The 19,583-nt window shown below is 42.1% G+C and overlaps 1 protein-coding gene across 1 annotated transcript in view; it reads right to left on the reverse strand.

The window, feature by feature from the left end:
- DNAI4 (dynein axonemal intermediate chain 4) overlaps positions 1–14,016 on the reverse strand; it is a 42,804-nt gene extending 28,788 nt beyond the window's left edge. Inside the window, exons 1-5 of the mRNA XM_042461181.1 lie at positions 13,698–14,016; positions 10,431–10,617; positions 4,978–5,171; positions 3,866–3,972; positions 3,140–3,296 (exon numbers count right to left, since the gene is read on the reverse strand). Of these exons, the coding sequence (XP_042317115.1) occupies positions 3,140–3,296; positions 3,866–3,972; positions 4,978–5,171; positions 10,431–10,617; positions 13,698–13,774 (722 nt within the window). The 5' untranslated portion in view covers positions 13,775–14,016. The remainder of the gene's footprint in view (positions 1–3,139; positions 3,297–3,865; positions 3,973–4,977; positions 5,172–10,430; positions 10,618–13,697) is intronic.
- Positions 14,017–19,583: the final 5,567 nt, after the last annotated feature.

The following is a 19,583-nucleotide window of genomic DNA, read 5'->3' on the forward strand; positions in this document are numbered from 1 at the left end:
ATTATTATTATTATTATTATTATTATTATTATTATTATTATTATTATTATTATTCAAGTACTAACCAAGGCTCACCCTGCTTAGCTTCCAATATCAGACAGGATCTGGTACCTTTAAGGCATTTCAGCCCTAGGTTTAGGTGGGGGTCACAGTAAGTCAGAAGCAACTTGAAGGGACTCAACAACAAGAGGCATTGTGCTTAGTATGATTTATTTAGAGCAGGTATTATAGGATTGTGCTTTATTATGTACTATGGATTTATTTAGAGAGAGATCTGGGGTTAGCTTTCTATAAGCTGCAATACAGTTACACATCATTTAACCAAGTGCTGCAGATTGACTCCTGGCACAGGAAATTTTACGATTCCATTCAGGGTTTAAAGATCCTAATCCAATTTATAGTTTCCATCTCCTGCTGTTGCCCAGCAGTTAGCAGGATTGCTTTAACTGTTGCAACTCACTCCAAAATACAGTAAATATGATTAGTACTGGTTGGTAAGAGTGTTTTTTCTCATGGTTGGGAACAAATAATAAAGCTTGTGGATCATAGATTTAGAGATACTGTGAAACAATACAAAACCAGAGCTTATAGAAAGCAGACCCCAGATCTTTTTCTAAATAGATCAAATATGACTGCCATATTTTGGAAAATAGGAACCATGCCTTATTCTAGTCAACCCACTGGTTCTTCTAGTTTGGTTTTGTCTACATAAACTGATAGCAGCTCCCCAGAGAAGATCTTTCCCAAACCTACATAGGGATACAAAAGACTGGACCTGGGACTTGTTGCATGCAGCCTGCCACTGATCTGAAGTTCTCTCCCAGTAGCTTTGGAAATAATTTGTAGCCATGATGAACGTCACACTTTATAGCTTTTAATTTAACTCTGCCGCTACTAACAATATTTTTTTGCTGGCTTGTAGTGGCAGAGTACAAATCATTGGATCAAGGGGGAGATTCACTGTACACAAGTAGTGCACCATGCAGAACATACTCCATATACTATAAGGCTCTGAGACGCTATCATATATACTCATGTATAATTTTTTTTTGGGGGGGGGAATTGCCCAAAAAATTGACCCAAAAAACCTGGGTAGATTTATACATGAGTCAAGATGGTTAATACTCTCTTTCCCAGACCAGCTGTCCTTGAAGAGACAAGCCAAGCCTCTTCCCCAGCGCAGCTGCTCCTTAGAGATCAGGCAGGGTGGTGAGGAGGAGGAAAGGCAAGCACTCGCCCTTCAACCCTACTGTCTCCTGAGGGACATCTGGACTGTGGCGGGGAGGAGGGTGCTGAGACTCTAAGCTTTACCCTCAACTTATCCACAGGACAAATGAAAATCCCTAATTTTGGAGCCAATACCTGCCCTCGACTTAAACATGAGGTCGAAGTATAGTCAGGTATATACAGTCTATCACCCCTGTTTGTGGCGATCAGCAGTCAGAATACACATTTATGCCACAGGCCTTTTTTAATAAAAAAAAATTACTAATCTGTTTCCTTTCAAAACAATCCTAAAATAAATCCTAAATCCTAAAATAAATCCTAAAATAAAACTTAGTGCTCTGCCACATGCCATAGAGCTGCTGGTGATCTAAGTGCATCTAAAAAAAATAATACATTAGAATTCCAATAATGAAGTCTTGTGAAATATTTTTGACAGTGAAAACAACTCACTGTAGTCACATCATTAGTAAGTATACCTAGGTCTACAGCCCCAATCTTTGTCCTCCTAGAGCAGGAAAGTGGGTAAAGGCACAGAGGCTGGGAGCCAACTTCCCCAGCCCCTGCAATGGGTCACACTTGTCCAGCAACATGGGAAAATACAGTGGGGCCTCTCTATCTGCAGGCTTGCCATCCACGGATTTAAGCATCTGTGGACAGCAAGCTTTGTTGCCCCCACTGGTGGTGCATACACATGGTTGCACCACCATTAGGGACAATGAGACTTGAGGTCCCACATTTTTTCATATCCATTGGGGAAGGAGGCAGAATGGATTCATCACAGATACTAAGTTCAACTATATTTCTGTTTTCAGTGGTATACTAGCCAAAACAGTGACTGAAATGTCATGTCACTCCAATTACCATTTTGGGCTATATCTGACTGAAAATTGGGTTATTTTCAGGTGTGGAGACCTGTAAACCACATGCAAGTGATGGACTGCAATTTCTCCACTGCTGATCTAGAGAAAAGAAATTGAATCTCTCTTGTCGCAGAGCTCTAGTGGGTTGGATGATTCCCGCTCTCCTGTATTCCATTTTTATTTTACTGAAAATGTGATACTGCTTTCCATTTAAACGTGATACTGCTTTCCATTCTCAGTCCTTTTCACTCGATAGTTTTACTCATTAGCAACACCTTGCTAATGGATTACTTTTTAATTTGTTTTTTAAATTACTGAAAATACAAAAAATGGCCCCCAGTTCTTCAAAATATTTTTAAAGAGGAACCAATAAGCAGAAAGTCTTATGCTAAAATTATTACTTCCTCACAATTTGTTACATTGTGTTAAAAATTTATTATATTGGGACTCGTAATCTGAAAAGCAACAAATTATGAATAGCAAGATTACTTTTAACATTTATTTTTGCAAATAACAAGCTCTGATTTTCACTCACACTAAGGCACTTTACAGAGTGCCCCAAAAGGGTGCTCTGACAGTGCCCGTGATTGTGGCGCCAGGGAACCGCAGCAGACAAACCGCGCGGTTCCCCGGCGCAGCAAAAAGAACTCAGAAAAAGCAAGTTCTTTTTGCAGTGCGGAAATGATGCCACAAGGCGCCAATGGCACACTTGTGGCGTTATTTCCACACCACAATGTGCGGACGCTAAGCTTCCGTGACCACAAAATGGCGGCACCCATGTGCATAGGGTGCCGCCATTTTGTATGTGTTTGGCATGTACTAGGGTTAGGGGTGTCCGGAAAGGATGCCCCTTCCTAACCCTAGTACATGCCAAGCACGTACTTTTGATGCATGTGGAATGCGCCCAAGAAAGGACAAAATTCTCATAGTGGTGAGAGTAATTTTGGGTTCTGTAGTCTTCATACAATGAGGGAGGTCACCTTAAATTTTCTTGAACAGCTAAAGCTACCAAGGTCCAACAGGCAGCCTCATTACACTGGAACTCTACCTACCTCACACTGTTAGCTTCCTCAGCCTCTGTAGATATCATGAGAGTTGGCATGTCAAATAACCAAATTGTTTCTGTCTCTGTAAGGAAAATATCCACCTGCTTTTCTAGGTCTTGTTTTGTCAGTTGTTCTGGCACTTCCTCTCGTCTGACCTGGACATCTATCAAATTAGTATACCATGGAAAAATTAATAACATCATAGTTTGTGTATAACAATTAACAATGTACAGGTGGAGCATTATGACAATTATTAGAAAAAATGTTTTTATATACACAATTATCCTGTAAAAATTTGCAGGGTTTATTAATATCAGTAGTGTCAGTAATTATGTGCCCCTCTGGGCTTTCTCCCCTGGGAGGAATCCCAGGGATGTAGCAGCCAGGAAGGGTTCATGTGTGTCTCTCCTGCTCCCACATCCCCAGGTTTTCTTCCCTCGCAGGAAGCCCAGGGACAGAGCAGCCGGGAAGGACACGCATTCACTCCGCTTGCACCAAAGAGGGAGGAGGGCCCAACTGGATGCCACTCAGTGAGGTCTGCATCCTCTGCACTCTCTCAATAACACCACTGATTAATGTATGATTACATGGTACAGAGGCTGCATACAAGTCAGTTGCAGCCTTATAACTCTTCTGAAATGTCTCTTACATTTCAAGAAACAACAAAAACAGTATGAGAAAATTCCATTATTAGTCACATCAATACTAGTATTTTGTACAAATTAACTCTACCTGAAAAACTGGCAAGTGTCTCTCGTCTAGATCCAGGTTCTATGATTTCTTCTGCCATCGAGTCAGTAGAAGTACTTGACTTTGTAATACTACTACTACCATAAGTCCTGAAGTGGGTGGGCAGGGGGAAATGAGCATATAATAAAGCACAACAGCAGAGAATATCAAAGCAGGAATACCAAATGCCAGTTATTACATTCCCCCCAGCAGTATAGTTGACACAGCAGTTTTTTATTAGCTACAGAAAATCTCTCCCAGATGAGGAACCACAGGACTGCAGAAATATTTGAGCTAGGGATGTTGAATGTCCCTTATAAGAAGCGTCCCTTATTTAAGGGCTAGAAAGCTTGTTGCTTATAGTGCTGGCAGGTGTCCCTTATTGCAAAGGATGTCCCCTATAGAAGAATTAGAAAGTATTTCCTTTTATATAGACTCAATGAGATGCCAAAAACATATTTTTAGGTATGTGCCCTTGAAAAAGACAGAAATATGAACAATTTATGAATGTGGATAGTATGTTCATTTTAGAGAGAAACACATGGCTAAGTTAACTGAAATTCATACTTTTATTTGGTATATAAGTAGAGCATGAACTTGGTTAATAACTTCTTCCTGATTGTCAACCATGCATATAATGAATTTCAACTATTTTGAAAATCTGGCAATACTAATTTGAGGTAGCTCAAATATACAAAAGGCATGAATTACAGCCCTCCTAGGAGTGGACTATCTCAGAATTCATGTGGGCACCCACATCTTTTAATGTTTTCCCACATTAAAATCCCCTTGAAAGTAAGTTTAACATTTACAGAATTCTGAGTCATGGCGCTAGGTTCATTCTGAAGTGGCATAGTTCTGGGGACTCTGTCCCATGATCCTTCTGAATATTTGATATCTTTCTTTGAATGAGCTTTGCATGTCAGTAGGAGAGATAACACTAAATAACACTTCCAAGAAGTGTCACACTTCCTGGAAGAGACAGAAAGGAACACTGCCCCAGGTCTCTTTATTTTGAATATGGCTGGTTTATGAACTACATAAATCCACTGTGTTGCAGTGGTTCAGGCAGGTTCAAGATGTCTAGACTGTTTTTATGGGATGCCACGCCATACCTTGAGAATGGGCCCACTAGGCTAATACTGCCTCCAGATGTTTGTTGTGCAGAAAGGGAAGATAAGAATTCAGTCTGAGTCGCTCCAGCAAAATCATGTGCTGATAGGATTTTGCTTTGTCTAGGAACGGCAGCTGTTGGTTCTGGTTGGTAAAGTGGGCGTGGTGTTACATCTCTTCCTAGATCATCAAAAACCTGTAGATACAACAAAAATAATAAAATAATGGCAAATGAGCCCTTTTCTCCTCACAGTTTCACAAATTAATTGATTGTATATTCCTGCTTGTCAGGGGGTTGGACTGGATGCCCCTTGTGGTCTCTTTCAACTTTATGATTCTATGTAGCTAACTAATTTATTGAGTGAATTTGAAGGCTTTCATGGCCAGCATCCATAGTTTTTTGTGGGTTTTTCAGGCTATGTGGCCATGTTCTTCTAGACGAGTTTCTTCCTGACATTTCACCAGCATCTGTGGCTGGCATCTTCAGAAAATGCTTGCCTGAAGCATTCTCTGAAGATGCCAGCCACAGATGCTGGTGAAACGTCAGGAAGAAACTCGTCTAGAAGAACATGGCCACATAGCCCGAAAAACCCACAAAAAACTGTAATTATTGAGATTTTTAAAAAGAGATTCTAAGTTGTCTGCTCTGAAGCATGTCCCAGTGAATTCAATTGAATTTACTATATGATAAAGGAGTCCAAATGTACTATCCTGTGAATACCTACTTCAAAATAAGTCCAAGTAAGAGCAATGGAGCCTACTTCCAAGCTTTGAGCTATGGCAATCTCTGCCTAGAACTAGATGGTGTCTAGATGGTGTACAATCTTCTCCCCACTATTTTCAAGATGTGGGCAAAGACTTAATTTTTTTCCAGACCTTTGATATCAGGAGGCAAGAACCTATGAAGGGTCTGTATAAAACCTTTCATAAATTGAAATTTAGCCTCCTTTGGGTTTGAATATCACTGTATATGAGAGTTTGTCCATGCCTTGAAAGCCCCAACATGTGAATTTTGGTCCTTTCGGGTCAAATTACATGTTAAAAGAATAAAATACAATTAAAAAGATAAAAATGGTTTTAAAATAATTTATAACAATACAACAACACCCCAGTCCATGCTTTAAAAATATTGCATTGAATTTAATACTTTTTTAAGGAGGGGAGGGTACTAGGGATTTTATATGTTTTGTATTTTTGACTTTGTTAGCTGCTCCGATTGTTCTCAGAGGGCGGGATACAATTATTATTATTATTATTATTATTATTATTATTATTATTATTATTAAAACTTTCTGTTTTAAATGCCAGTCTAAATAGATAGGTCTTAGCCTGCTGGCAGAAGGATAACAAGGAAGGGGTCATTCTAGCCTCCCTGGGCAGGGGGTTCCACAATCTAGGGGCAGCCATGAAAAAGGCCCTCTCTCATGTCACCACCAACCATGCTTGTGATGGTGGTGGGATGCTTCATATTGTCACCTTGATTTTTCCATGTCTTATCTTGTTTTTATGGGATGCCTTATCCCATGCCTTATCTGAAGTGGCTTGGAACTACTTCAGTACCAGTGTATGAAGTGGCATCATTCCAGCTGACATTCTGGTAATTATTCTTGGCTGTTCAGGGTTATTGGGGGGGGGGAGAGAAAGCTCAGCCCACATGATGAACCACCCTTTAATCCAGCCTATAGTCTTGGAGAGAAATGGGGGAACTGTTTGCATTTCCTTGCATCCACCATCATCCACAGGGAGAGAAAGACAACCCAGCTCCATCAGGCCTTGCCTGAAAGAAGAAAGCCCTCCCTCTATCCACCATCATCCACAGGGAGAGAAAGGTAACCCAGCTCCATCAGGGCTTGCCTGAAAGGAGAGCCCTCCCCTGCATCCACTATCACCCACAGGGAGAGAAAGGTAAACCAGCTCCATCGGGCCTTGGCTGAAAGAAGAAAGCCCTCCCTCCATCCACCATCCAGAGGGAGAGAAGGACAGCCCAGTTCCATCAGGCCTAATCAGAGTAAGAAGAAGGGCCCTCCCTCCGGTTCATCTGTCGTGGTCCAGGCCTCAGAGCAGTTCTGCTGGACTTTTCCCCTTCCCCACTCCCATTCCCTCCTCCTTTTGTGTCTTGTCTCTCTAGATTGTAAGCCTGAGGGCAGGGAAATGTCTAATTAACAGTTTGTAAGCCACTCTGATAGCCTTTTGGCTGAAGAACGGGGTATAAAATGAAATAATAATAATTATAATTATAATTATCATCATTGGGGATACTGAATGCCTCTTTCTACAAGTGTGTAAAAATTACAGCCACTGCTGAGGATGGTGGCTTCTTGTTCCTTTGATATCAGAGCAGCTCAGACAAGCTGGATTGCTCTTCCAAAGTTGATCACTAACTGAAGAGATAAAGCTGTCTCCAGCTATTGTTGCACACTGCAGGAATCAGCCAGGCAGGGGAAGCAGCCTCCACCATCTCCTGCAAGGACTCAAAGACTTACGCACCACCCATGCAATGCAGGATCTACTTCAAAATGTCCCCAGGTGTGAGGGGGGGGAGCAATTTTGCAATGTTTTGGAGGGTTATTAGGCACGATAATTGGGCTCCTCAGATGTTACTGACCTGTTGCTCCAAATATTCCTCCAATTGGTTGATGGGATTCATAGTTCAACAATATCTGAGAAGGGGAAATCACCAAAGAGGAATTCAAACAAATAGCGAGCCTGTGTAGAGATAAAGTCAGAAAAGCTAAAGCTCAGAATGAACTCAAGCTTGCTAGAGAGGTTAAGAACAACAAAAAGGGCTTTTTTGGATATGTCCGCAGCAAAAGGAAGAAGAAGGAAATGGTAGGGCCACTGCGTGGAGAAGATGGCAAAATGCTAACAGGAGACAGAGAAAAGGCAGAATTACTCAACACTTTCTTTGCCTCAGTCTTCTCAGAAAAGGAAAAGGGTGCTCAACCTGAGGATAATGGAGCAGAGGACAGATTAGGGGAATTTCAGCACAGAATAAGTAAAGAGATAGTAGAGGAATACCTTGTTAATCTAAATGAATTTAAGTCTCCAGGACCAGATGAACTACATCCAAGGGTATTAAAAGAACTGGCAAATGTAATATCGGAGCCATTAGCAATAATCATTGAAAACTCCTGGAAAACAGGAGAAATCCCAGCAGACTGGAGGAGGGCAAACGTTGTTCCCATCTTCAAAAAGGGGAAAAAAGAGGATCCCAACAATTATCGGCCAGTTAGTCTGACATCAGTACTAGGAAAGATTCTGAAGCAGATCATTAAACAGAGAGTCTGTGAACATCTAGAAGGCAATGCCATAATCACATAAAGTCAACATGGGTTTCAGAGAAAGAAGTCATGCCAGACAAACCTTATCTCTTTCTTTGATAAAATGACCAGCTTGTTAGATGAAGGGAATGCTGTGGATATAGTATATCTTGATTTCAGTAAGGCCTTTAACAAAGTTCCCCATGATATTCTTGCAAACAAGCTTGTAAAATGTGGGCTAGCCAAGGCAACTGTTACATGAATTTGTAATTGGTTGACCGACCAAACGCAAAGGGTGCTCAACAATGGCTCCTTTTCATCCTGCAGAGAAGTGACCAGTGGGGTCCCACAAGGCTCTGTCCTTGGGCCAGTTCTATTCAACATCTTTATCAATGACTTGGAGGACAAAATTGGGGGAATGCTGATCAAATTTGCAGATGACACCAAATTAGGAGGAGTAGCTAATGCTCTAAAGGACAGGATCAAGATTCAAAATGACCTGAACAGACTAGAAAACTGTGCCAAAGCTAACAAAATGAAATTCAACACGGAGAAATGTAAGGTACTGCACTTAGGGCGGAAAAATGAAAAGCACAGATATAGGATAGGGGACACCTGGCTGAATGAAACTACGTGTGAAAGGGATCTAGGAGTCCAAGTAGATCACAAGTTGAACATGAGTCAACAGTGTGATGTGGCAGCTAACAAGGCCAATGCGATTTTAGGCTGCATCAATAGAAGTATAGTGTCTAGATCAGTGCTTCTCAATTATTATCTGTCATGCCCCTCCAGGAAGAAGAAAACATTTCACGCCCCCCGCGCGACTGTAAATAGTATCATTTGTCTATAAAATTGTTATAAGTACACCTCTGCATAACAGAGCCTCGCACCCCCCTTTACAGAGCCTCGCGCCCCCCCCGGGGGGCCCGCCCCACTATTTGAGAAAGGCCGGTCTAGATCCAGGGAAGTAATAGTGCCACTCTATTCTGCTCTGGTCAGGCCCCACCTGGAATACTGTGTCCAGTTCTGGGCACCACAATTCAAAAAGGACATTGAGAAACTGGAGCGTGTCCAAAGGAGAGCGACTAAAATGGTGAAAGGTCTGGAAACCATGCCCTATGAGGAAAGACTTAGGGAGCTGGGGATGTTTAGCCTGGAGAAGAGAAGGTTAAGAGGTGATATGATAGCCCTGTTTAAATATTTGAAGGGATGTCATATTGAGGAGGGAGAAAGCTTGTTATCTGCTGCTCCAGAGACTAGGACCCGGAGCAATGGATGCAAGCTGCAGGAAAAGAGATTCCACCTCAACATTAGGAGGAACTTCCTGACAGTAAGGGCTGTTCGACAGTGGAACACACTCTCTCGAAGTGTAGTGGAGTCTCCTTCCTTTGAGGACTTCAAACAGAGGTTGGATGGCCATCTGTCAAGGTTGCTTTGATTGTGATTTCCTGCATGGCAGGGGGTTGGACTGGATGGCCCTTGTGGTCTCTTCCAACTCTACAATTCTATGATTCTATGATTCTAAGTCACACAATTCCCACCTATGGTTTTTTGTGCAGGGGAGGGCTTCTTGGAAACATAAGAGTGACTTCCAATGCATTTTCTGATTTTAAAAAAAGTCTTATCCTGGGCCTAAAGCAGCATGTGGGGTGCCATATGGCAAAATGGCACCCCATGTGGCGAAAATGCCCTTTGAGGGAGACATTTGGGATGATTTTATTTTAAAAATCAACTGTGTGGGGAGAGGTTGGGGGAACAGGGGGTGGTGAAACCCTCCAAAGTTTAATGAGCAGAGCATGTGACCCTTAATATTGTCACCTTGGTTTTCCTTTGCAATATCTTCCGTTGACATTTTCAGCTGCTTTGTTACTTTCCTTATGTTACAGTGTGTTGTTGTGTGCCTTCAAGTCTTTTCCAACTTAGGGTGACCTTAAGGCCACTCAGTCATGCGGTTTTCTTGCCAAGATTTGTTCAGAGAGGGTACAGTGCAAATCCAGCCCTCCAACAGGGAAGCCAAACTGCATGAATAAAGGGGGGGAGGGGAGTTGCTTTTCAAATTTGGCCTCACAGCCTCAGCTACCTTAACCTGGTATTTTCAGAACTATGGTTATTTTAAGAACGCATCTGAGGTGATGATATCATTGCTTTAGTTCTCCCATGTTACTATATTAATTGCTACAGTGTCACCCTATTACCTGGATAACACCTTTTCCACCGGTTACAGAACATTTCTCCACAGACCTTCCATCTGAAGTCATCAGGATGCTCCGACGAGACAGTGATCCCGCTCTGCTTGTTTGCATAATACTGAACATGCTCATTCGTCTACTGCCAGAAGCTGAAGGGGATGCTACTTTCCCCTTAGTTGGTTCTTTCATGGTCCTAGTTTAAGAGAGTGAGAGGTGAGATAGTAGGGTGATTAATAAATTCAAACTAGGAAAATTTTAATTTGTCAGTTTTCATCAGTAGGGCTGCATCCATACTGCAGAATTAATCTGGATGGACACTACTTTACGTGCCCTGGCTCAATGCTATGGGATTCTGGGAATGGTAGTTTATTGTGGCACCAGAGCTCTGGTGCCACAACAAACTACTGTCCCCAGAATTCCATAGCATTGAGCCAGGGCACTTAAAGTAGTGTCCACCCAGATTAATTCTGCAGTATGGATGCAGCCTAGATGTCTATCAATTCTTGACACCATTTCCAAAACACTTAGGAGAAAAGGGAATGCTCTAGTTCTTTTCTGTAAGTGATACAGAGTGTGAAGAGTGTGACTGCCCTTTATTATTTTCACAAAATTTTATGCACCTTACAGACAAAACCATGTTTTATTTATAATGCTTTTATTTCCCATTGCAGCTTCTTTTTCATCCCCCTCAAAATAAAATAAAATAAAATAAAGAGGGGATGTCCACCTAAACATTAGGAAGAATTGTCTGGTGGTAAGAGCTGTCTGACAGTGTCATATGCTCCCTCGGAGTGTGGTGGAGTCATGGCTTTTGACTGACAATGTTGAGAACCATCTTCCTGGAACATCCTTTGTTGTTTTACTCATTTTAAACCAAAAATAAGATAATTGATAGAAAGCAGGATCTGCTCCAGTTCATAGATCATGCAACAATGGAGAAAGATGTGGACAAAGAGTTTAAAATCTACATTAAATTACAATTTGGGAGCAAACATTTTACAAAATGATGTATAGATGGTATTCAACACTGGATAGATTATTGAAAATGTATAAGAAGAGCTCTAATAAATGTTGGAAATGTAAACAGAAGATTGGGGCATTTTCCCAAAATGGTGAGCCTGTGACAAAGCACAAAAATATTGGTCTCAAATTCTTTCAATGTTAGAAGACATCTTTAAAATTAGAATGCAACTGAACCCAGAGACGTTTTTGTTGAGAATGCTGAGTGCTGCAATTCAGAAGAAATATGGAAGGACAAGTGTGTGTGTGTGTGTGTGTGTGTGTGTCAATGTTTGTTCTCACTTGCTACAGGCAACTTGGTTTGTAATCATAGCTCAAATTTCAGGAAACATTGGCCCAATACAAACCGCCCCAAAAGGGCAGCCTGATGGTAGCCTGTTTGCCTGCGAAGGAATGCCACAGAGCCAAACTGCCCGGCATCCCTCCACCCCAAAAAGAACCCAGAAAAAAGTGTTCTTTTTAAGACGGTATGCACACATCACGAGTGTACCATTGGTGCACTCATGACATAAGCAACACACAGCGACATCTACACACTGCGATCCAGCTTCAGACGGTCTTGGATGAAACTGATTATCTAGACCCATTTCAAACTGGCTTCCGGGCGGGTCACGGGGTTGAGACGGCCATGGTCGCCTTGGTCGATGATCTCCGTCTGGGCATCGACAGGGGAAGCGTGTCCCTGTTGGTGCTCTTGGACATCTCAGCGGCTTTCGATACCATAGACCATGGTATCCTTCTTGGGCGCCTGGCAGAGGTGGGAATCGGGGGCACTGCGCTCCAGTGGTTCCGGTACTACCTCTCTGGGAGGTCCCAGATGGTGCAGCTGGGAGACGTGTGCTCCGATGAGCGGGCCCTTAAAACTGGGGTCCCTCAAGGAGCCATTCTGTCTCCCATGCTATTTAACATTTACATGAAACCGCTGGGAGAGATCATCCGGAGACATGGGGCGCGGGGTTATCAGTACGCTGATGACACCCAAATCATTTTCTCTATGTCTCCGACTGATGCAGTGACTGGGGATGGGGTCTCTTCTCTCGTGGCCTGTCTAGAGTCAGTAATGGGCTGGATGAGGGAAAACCGACTCAAGTTGAATCCAGAGAAAACGGAGGTACTAGTGATAGGTTCCCCTGGTCCAGGAATGGCGGTGGTTCCACCTGTCCTGAACGGGGTCACGCTCCCTGTGAAGGACTCCATGCGCAGTCTGGGGGTGCTTCTTGACTCGTCGCTTCACCTGACTGCTCAGGTGAATGCGACAGTCAAGAGCACCTGTTATCAGCTTCGGCTTATTCGCCAGCTGCGCCCATACCTGGCCCAGAGGGACCTAGAAACTGTTGTACATGCTCTGGTAACCTCGAGACTGGATTTCTGCAATGTACTCTACATGGGGCAACCCTTATACCAAACTCGGAAGCTGCAAATGGTGCAGAACATGGCAGCCCGGCTGGTCACTGGTGTTTCCAGGACCAGCCACATAACACCGGTATTGAAAGATCTCCATTGGCTGTCCAACCGCTTCCGGGCTCAGTATAAGGCGTTGGTGATTACCTATAAAGCCCTAAATGGCTTGGGTCCAGGATACCTAAAGGACCGCCTCTCCCCGTACATTCCGCCTCGCACCCTCAGAACGTCTGGGCAGCAATTACTGAAGGTCCCTGGGGCTAGATTATCCTCCACCACACGGAGGACATTTTCCACTGCTGCCCCAGCCCTTTGGAATACGCTGCCCACCGAGCTCTGCTCGACTACCACCCTGGCCCAATTCAGGAAGGACCTGAAAACCTTCCTGTTCCAACAGGCATTCCCCGACTAAAATCCTGTGGGCCTCCCTCCTCTTTCGTGGCCAAGAGGTTGGGCTAATGGGGCATTTTAGCCTGTTTTTTTTTTATTGTATTTGGTTGATTGATTTGTATGTATCTATTCTGTTTTAACTATTTGTTGTAAGCCGCCCTGATCTTGGGAAGGAGCGGGGTACAAATAAAAACTTTATTTATTATTATTATACGTCAAGATGGCAGCCCCCATGTGGATGGAAGGCCACCATTAGGCTGCTGCTGTGATGCACTAGGGTTCCAGAGCATGCAGTTGCCATGTGCTCCAGAACCTTAGTATCGGCAGCAGCACACCGCTTTTTGGCCCATTTGTCCCAGGCCAAAGAAAAGCTGAGATGGTACCTAAACAATAGGGAAGCCCAGCCCTCTATCTTTTCTGTCACATCCAGCATCATCCCTGCAGCAACACAATAGCACTTACACATTGATAATAATGCTGCTTCTCTTGATCCTGGTCTTGTGGCTCTTGGCCGAAGTGGTCACGGTATGCTCTGGCATAGTTAAAGAGTTGATGTGGTCCTGATGGATGTATCTCCAGGTAGGAAGTCAGGAAGAAGAGTCAGGTCCTATGGGACAGTCAAATACACAGCAGCTACTGTTGCTACTCAAGAAGACAATACAGCAAAACACTGGAGCCCACTCTAGATTTCAGATTTCTAGGATGGTGCTTAAACAATAGAGATATTGGTTTAAAATCTGAGTTTCCAGCCAGCTGTCCACTACAAAGCGTACTGCACTCTCTACAGCTTCTCCTTAAGCAAGAAACTGTTTACATGGTAACCATGGTAGCCAGCTCACCAACATTCAGCCATACGATTGGCTGCCAGTGACACATACACAGAGAGTTAAAGGATAGAATGACTCTTTTTGATTTTTCTTCAGCCTCTTCCTCCTGAAGAAACACTAGTTGTACTTCCTTGCCACTTGCTGCTGCAATTGCTGTGCACTCCCTCTCATTTTTTCCAAATCTGCACCACTTGAGAGATTTCATTGCTGTGATCTGTTACAGGTGTGAAAGGCTGGCACTCTCCCTCCTGCTCCCAATATAAGAAAGAAAGCAATTCAATAAATAAATTTAAAGAGGGGAGCCTTCTACAGCCCACTGTGTGTGAATTTTATCTCCTTTTGCCTCTTATTGCTCTCTTACACACTTGGGTTGCCCTGTCATGCAGTGCCATTGCATCTACTCATTCTTCACCCTTGGGATTATGTCAGAATCTCATCATATGTTTGTCCACACAGCTCAATGGCAAAACACTTGCTTTGTGTGCTAGAAGTCCCTTGAGCAACCCCAAGCATCCAGTTAAAAAGACCAGGATGGAGATGGTGATGGAAAAGATCTCTCTAAAATATGGGGTCATGGGATCGTCATGAGTCGACAGTCGACTTGAAGGTACATATACACACACAAATACACACACACACCAAGCAACATTTGTTTTCCTGTAATCTAGAAAATCACAAACTTCCTTCACATTGATTTTTCTTCCTTGAGGAATATTGCCTTCCTGGAGATGCATTGGGCTTCCTTATTGTGCTGGCTTGGGTTGATGGGAATTGAAAGCCAACAACATTGGAGGGTCACAAGTTGCTCCAGTCCACTATAATGGAAGATCGGCAAAGTGAGGGTCATATTGGTGTTGCCTTTTATTGAGGACTGAACCAATGACCTCATAACCTCTCTTTATTCTTTTTTGTTTAAATGCAGACATTTTTATCTGCTACAAACAAATGATTTTTATCTTTAACTTAAGAATATTTCTTAATACAGTTGTACCTTCTTATACACGGATTTTTTATACACGGATTTAAGCATAAACGGTTTGAAAATGTTCCAAAAAAAGTATAAATTTACCTTGATGTTCCATTTTTTATTAGGAACACCATTTTGCTATGTCATTATACTGTACTTAATGGGACTTGAGCATACATGGATTTTGTTATACACAGGGGATCTTGGAACCAAACCCCAGTGTATAACAAGGATCCACTGTATCTAGCAATTCTTTCAAACATGTTCCATTTTTCATCATGCAACCCAAACCAATTGCATTTACTCTGGAGTAATTTCTGTTGAGTTTGGTGAAATTTATTCCCATGTCTCAGTGCTGTTGGGCACATTTTTTCCAACTATTTCACACTATTTATCTTTAGGAAGTTGCTTGATTTGTCTCATTGGCTTGACCTGGACATGTAGTACAGATACCTAGATACACAGATATCCAGAGGCACATGAAGGATGAATTGGTTGCTGGTCAGTTCAAGAGGATGAGGAAGAGAGCAGCTCATGGGCCCAGTAGTTTCAAACTGGCAGACTTCAGTTATGTTGGATCTACTTTGATTTTTACTAAAACCTGGAGATTTTCTATTAACCAGAACCAAGCACAACATAGATAGTTGTTCAGCCGGAGGAGACAACTTTAGAATTAAGCAATATTTTTCATCTCCATACCTGAACTCACAGTGCCTACAAACTAAAGTAAAAACAAACAAACAAAAAACTTCTGTATTTCCCTCAAGACATCTTTAACTTCAGTGGCCTAGGGGGCGAAACAGACAACCCTGAAGGAGCTGCCTCTGGCTGCCCCTTTGAGCACCGGATCAGGGCCACAGCAACCGTACACCATGGTGCCAATCTGGCATTTTCCTGGCACAAAAAGGCACCTTTGCTGCTGCGGTGGTGGTTTTTCTCTATTTCAGCAGTGTGCGCCATCTAAATGCCGCACCAGTGAAACACCTCAATGCAGCCACCATGTGGTTGCTCAAGGCAGCTTCATGACATGTTCCCGGTGACAAGGCGGGGGGGGGGTGTCATGCATATGCCATGCCCCCCAAACCTCCAGGAATCCGGCTCTTTTTGCCAGTCTGTACCAGCAGTTAGTTTATTTTTAATCAGTCTTTTAGGTTTTTTCTATTATTTTTCTATTATTGCTAAACAACAGGGAGCCAGAAATTCTTGCTGTTCTATCTATCACAAAGCACCCAAATCATTTTATTTTATTTATATCCCACATTTATCCTGCTATGTGATCCAAGGCTGCCTACATCATAGATTAAAACAAAGTATGGCAAAAACATGACAATAAAAGGTTTTTAAAAAACAGCTGGCATCCTAGCCAGCAATTAAAATATAATTCACTTTTATGGTCATTGCACAATTGCAATGACCAAACATCTCCCAGAGGCCTACCTTTTAAGCCACACAGCCACCATATCCAAAATGGCCAGCAGAAATGGTTGTACTGCTGAGGTGGACAAAGAGTTTAAAATTTACATTAAGTTACAATTTGGGAGCAAAATTTTTACAAACTTAAGTGTGATTTGTAATTTTTTGAAGGGTAGATTGGAGAAATAGCTACAGAACATAGGGTCTCAGTCTAAATAGATAATTTCATTAGAATTCTGCGGTTTTGAACAGTGTAAAGGTATTTTAAAAATAAGAATAAGAATAAAAGTGCCAGTAGATTCCAGTTTATATTCTGCTTGCATCTGCTCTACCTCTTTGAATGCTGGCCACTCTGCCTATCATGATGATGGAGAAGAAAACCCAGACTGGCATCTAGCTGATGCACTGAACCTAAGTGGGAGTTCCCAAGTAAGACATCTGGTCTGTAATATGAAACTGCATGTGTGAAGCAGCCTTCACGCATGTTTACAGCTTCTACACCTTGTGTCTTAATTCAAGTGGGTGGAGAAGAATTCCAGAAATGTTTGGTGTAGCACTATAAAATCATGTGCTTTTAACTGCAATCATACCTGTGTACTAGGGAACACTTTGGGACAATGGTTATTCAGGCAATAATAGTAGAATCTTTTATGGTGTAGTAATCTTTTTGGAATAAGATATAAAACCTCCCACTTCAACAAGTGTAAAGATACAATGTAAAAGTCTGTTCAAGTTTCAAGAAAGAAACCTCCATGTTAAATCAGGGGCTACATTTACTGTATTTTTAAAATTAGGTTACCCCATTGTCATTCTATGTAATTTTGATGCCTCTGGGGAACTGCATTTCCATTTTTAAATGTTATTTCTCCCCCCCCCCCACACACACACACATACACACTTTGCTCTCTTCCTCACCACTCTTTTGTACTTTTTTGCTTCGTGGACAGCAGTAGCAGTGAGGAGCACAAAACATGACGAAGAGTAACATGAATATGAGATGAGAGACTCATAGCACAGGCAGAGCAAGAGAGGATGAGACCAAGCAACCAGCAGGAAAGAGGGAAGGAAATTGTTGGGAATGTGACCAAAAAAATAACAGGATTCATAAAGTAAGGATTTCTATGCATTTTCATTTATTTTCAACATTTCAGCAAACATATTTTTGGCCAGGGGTAGAAAGCAGTACAGTGGATTCCAGGATTCCCCATGGATACGAAAATCAGTGGATGTTCAAGTCCTATTAAATACAATGGCATAGAAATAAGAAACCTGTGGCTGTGGAGGGATTAATTTGTTCCAGCTGTTAATAGATATGTTTAACTTATTTTTTAAAAATATATGTGTTTCTAAGGAATAGGACTACTGGTTCAAAGCAGGCAGGGGAGCCCATAAATTTTAAATTAGTGGCTCTCAATCTTTAATCTTCTAAATGTTTTAACTGCAGTTCTCACAAGTGCCATTCAGTATGCCCAGATTCTGACCGCAGACGTCCAAAACATCTGGAGGACCAACATTTGGGAACCATTGTTAAACAACTATATTTCCGCTAGTCAATTTTTGGGGAGGGGTAATATCGTATTATAGGAGTTTGGAGTAATAATTGAGTTCTTTGGGTTTTGGATTGAGACTTGAGAGATCCAGTTTCTGCTCTTCAGCCACAAAGCTCACTGGGCGGTCTTGTTATCTTCTCAGCCTTACCTACTTAATAGGGTTTTGTATTATGATGATAAAAGTAAGGGGTCCCACACTGGAGGAAAGGTGGGCTAAATAGTAACTAGGTAAACTGCTTTTTTTCCCCAGAAAAAGAATTTTTCTCCCAAGGCAGGATATCAGTGCTGTGTTAATTGCAAATACAACCCATTCTGTTCAATAGATATACCTGTATTCTGTTCCTGCTTTGAACTTGAGTGTAGTAGTAAAACATGGATGGGATTTTTCACCTTCACTCTAATAAGGCTTTTTGTTTAGCAACATAATGTAAATGTAAACACTGACTAAGAATTAATTTAAGTGGGATACATATGCCCTTTTCAAAACAAATGTAATTAGTACAGGTTTTTAGCTTTTTAGTGTAAAGATAATGTAGTTGGTCGTTCACATAAAACTTCCTATTTCTGGTTTCAAGACTGAATAATCTGTCAATTATTAATGTTCACAATTTCATATTTTGTTTCAGTATTGCAGTGAGCAGTTCTGGTATGAGTTTTATATGAGGCTTTCCCGCCCCTAATACAACCATGCATTTTAATGTAGTTTTATTCTGTCTTTCCCATATGCCTGGAAGCTATTTGAAGCCGTAGTTTCAATAAGAGATCTATTGCTAGTTGACCTAAGTTCAACATAGTCTCTTATATTCTGGGACTGATGGAATAGCTTAGCAATACTGTTTCATCTTCCTTCTTCTCTAGGACACAGGACATTTAGGCCCCATTCTCACTGGCGGTTTTGCCCTGGGAGGAACTGGAGAGCTTCGGTTTCCCCCTCCCTGAATCCCTCCGGAAGCAAGTGCTCACTACCTAATCAGGGGTATTTTGCCCCAAATGCCCTCTTCAGAAATCGGGGTTTAAAATGAAGGTGCCTGCTGTCAATCAACTTTCAGTTCCGCAATCGTCATAGGTGATGTTTCCAGCACTCATTGGGGCATCGGCAGTGTGCTCCCCCCCCACTTTTTTTAAAGGACTAGGCACCAAAATGCGCACATTTTGCAAATTTAAAAACCTCCTGTGTGTGTGTGTGTGTGTTGTGGGCATTTGGGTCAGTGCAGGTTATGATCTGCCCTTGGCCCCATTTTCAACCCCCAAATTCCTGCATCCTTTATCCCCCCCCCCTCCTTGCCACCCCAGAATGCCTCATACACATGTAATAATAATAATAATGAATTCCTCACCTCGGAAATGCCAAAAAAGGAAGTGATGCCATGCATTCTTTGAATTTCCTAGGCTACCCCTTTGAGACAATAGCAAAAGTATTCTGTGTATCAATTTGCCAGTTTGCCAAATTGGAAAGAAAAACATATTGTAACATTCACATTATAGTATTCATTTGCATGCTTCAAAGCCTCTTGCAAAGGGCTCCTTTCAGCGAGGAAGCCAGGAAATGAAAGGAAAAGTGAACAAGCAGCTAGCCACATTCTATCTAAAT

This window comes from Sceloporus undulatus, chromosome 4 (assembly GCF_019175285.1).
Source record: "Sceloporus undulatus isolate JIND9_A2432 ecotype Alabama chromosome 4, SceUnd_v1.1, whole genome shotgun sequence".
Classification (NCBI taxonomy): domain Eukaryota; kingdom Metazoa; phylum Chordata; class Lepidosauria; order Squamata; family Phrynosomatidae; genus Sceloporus; species Sceloporus undulatus.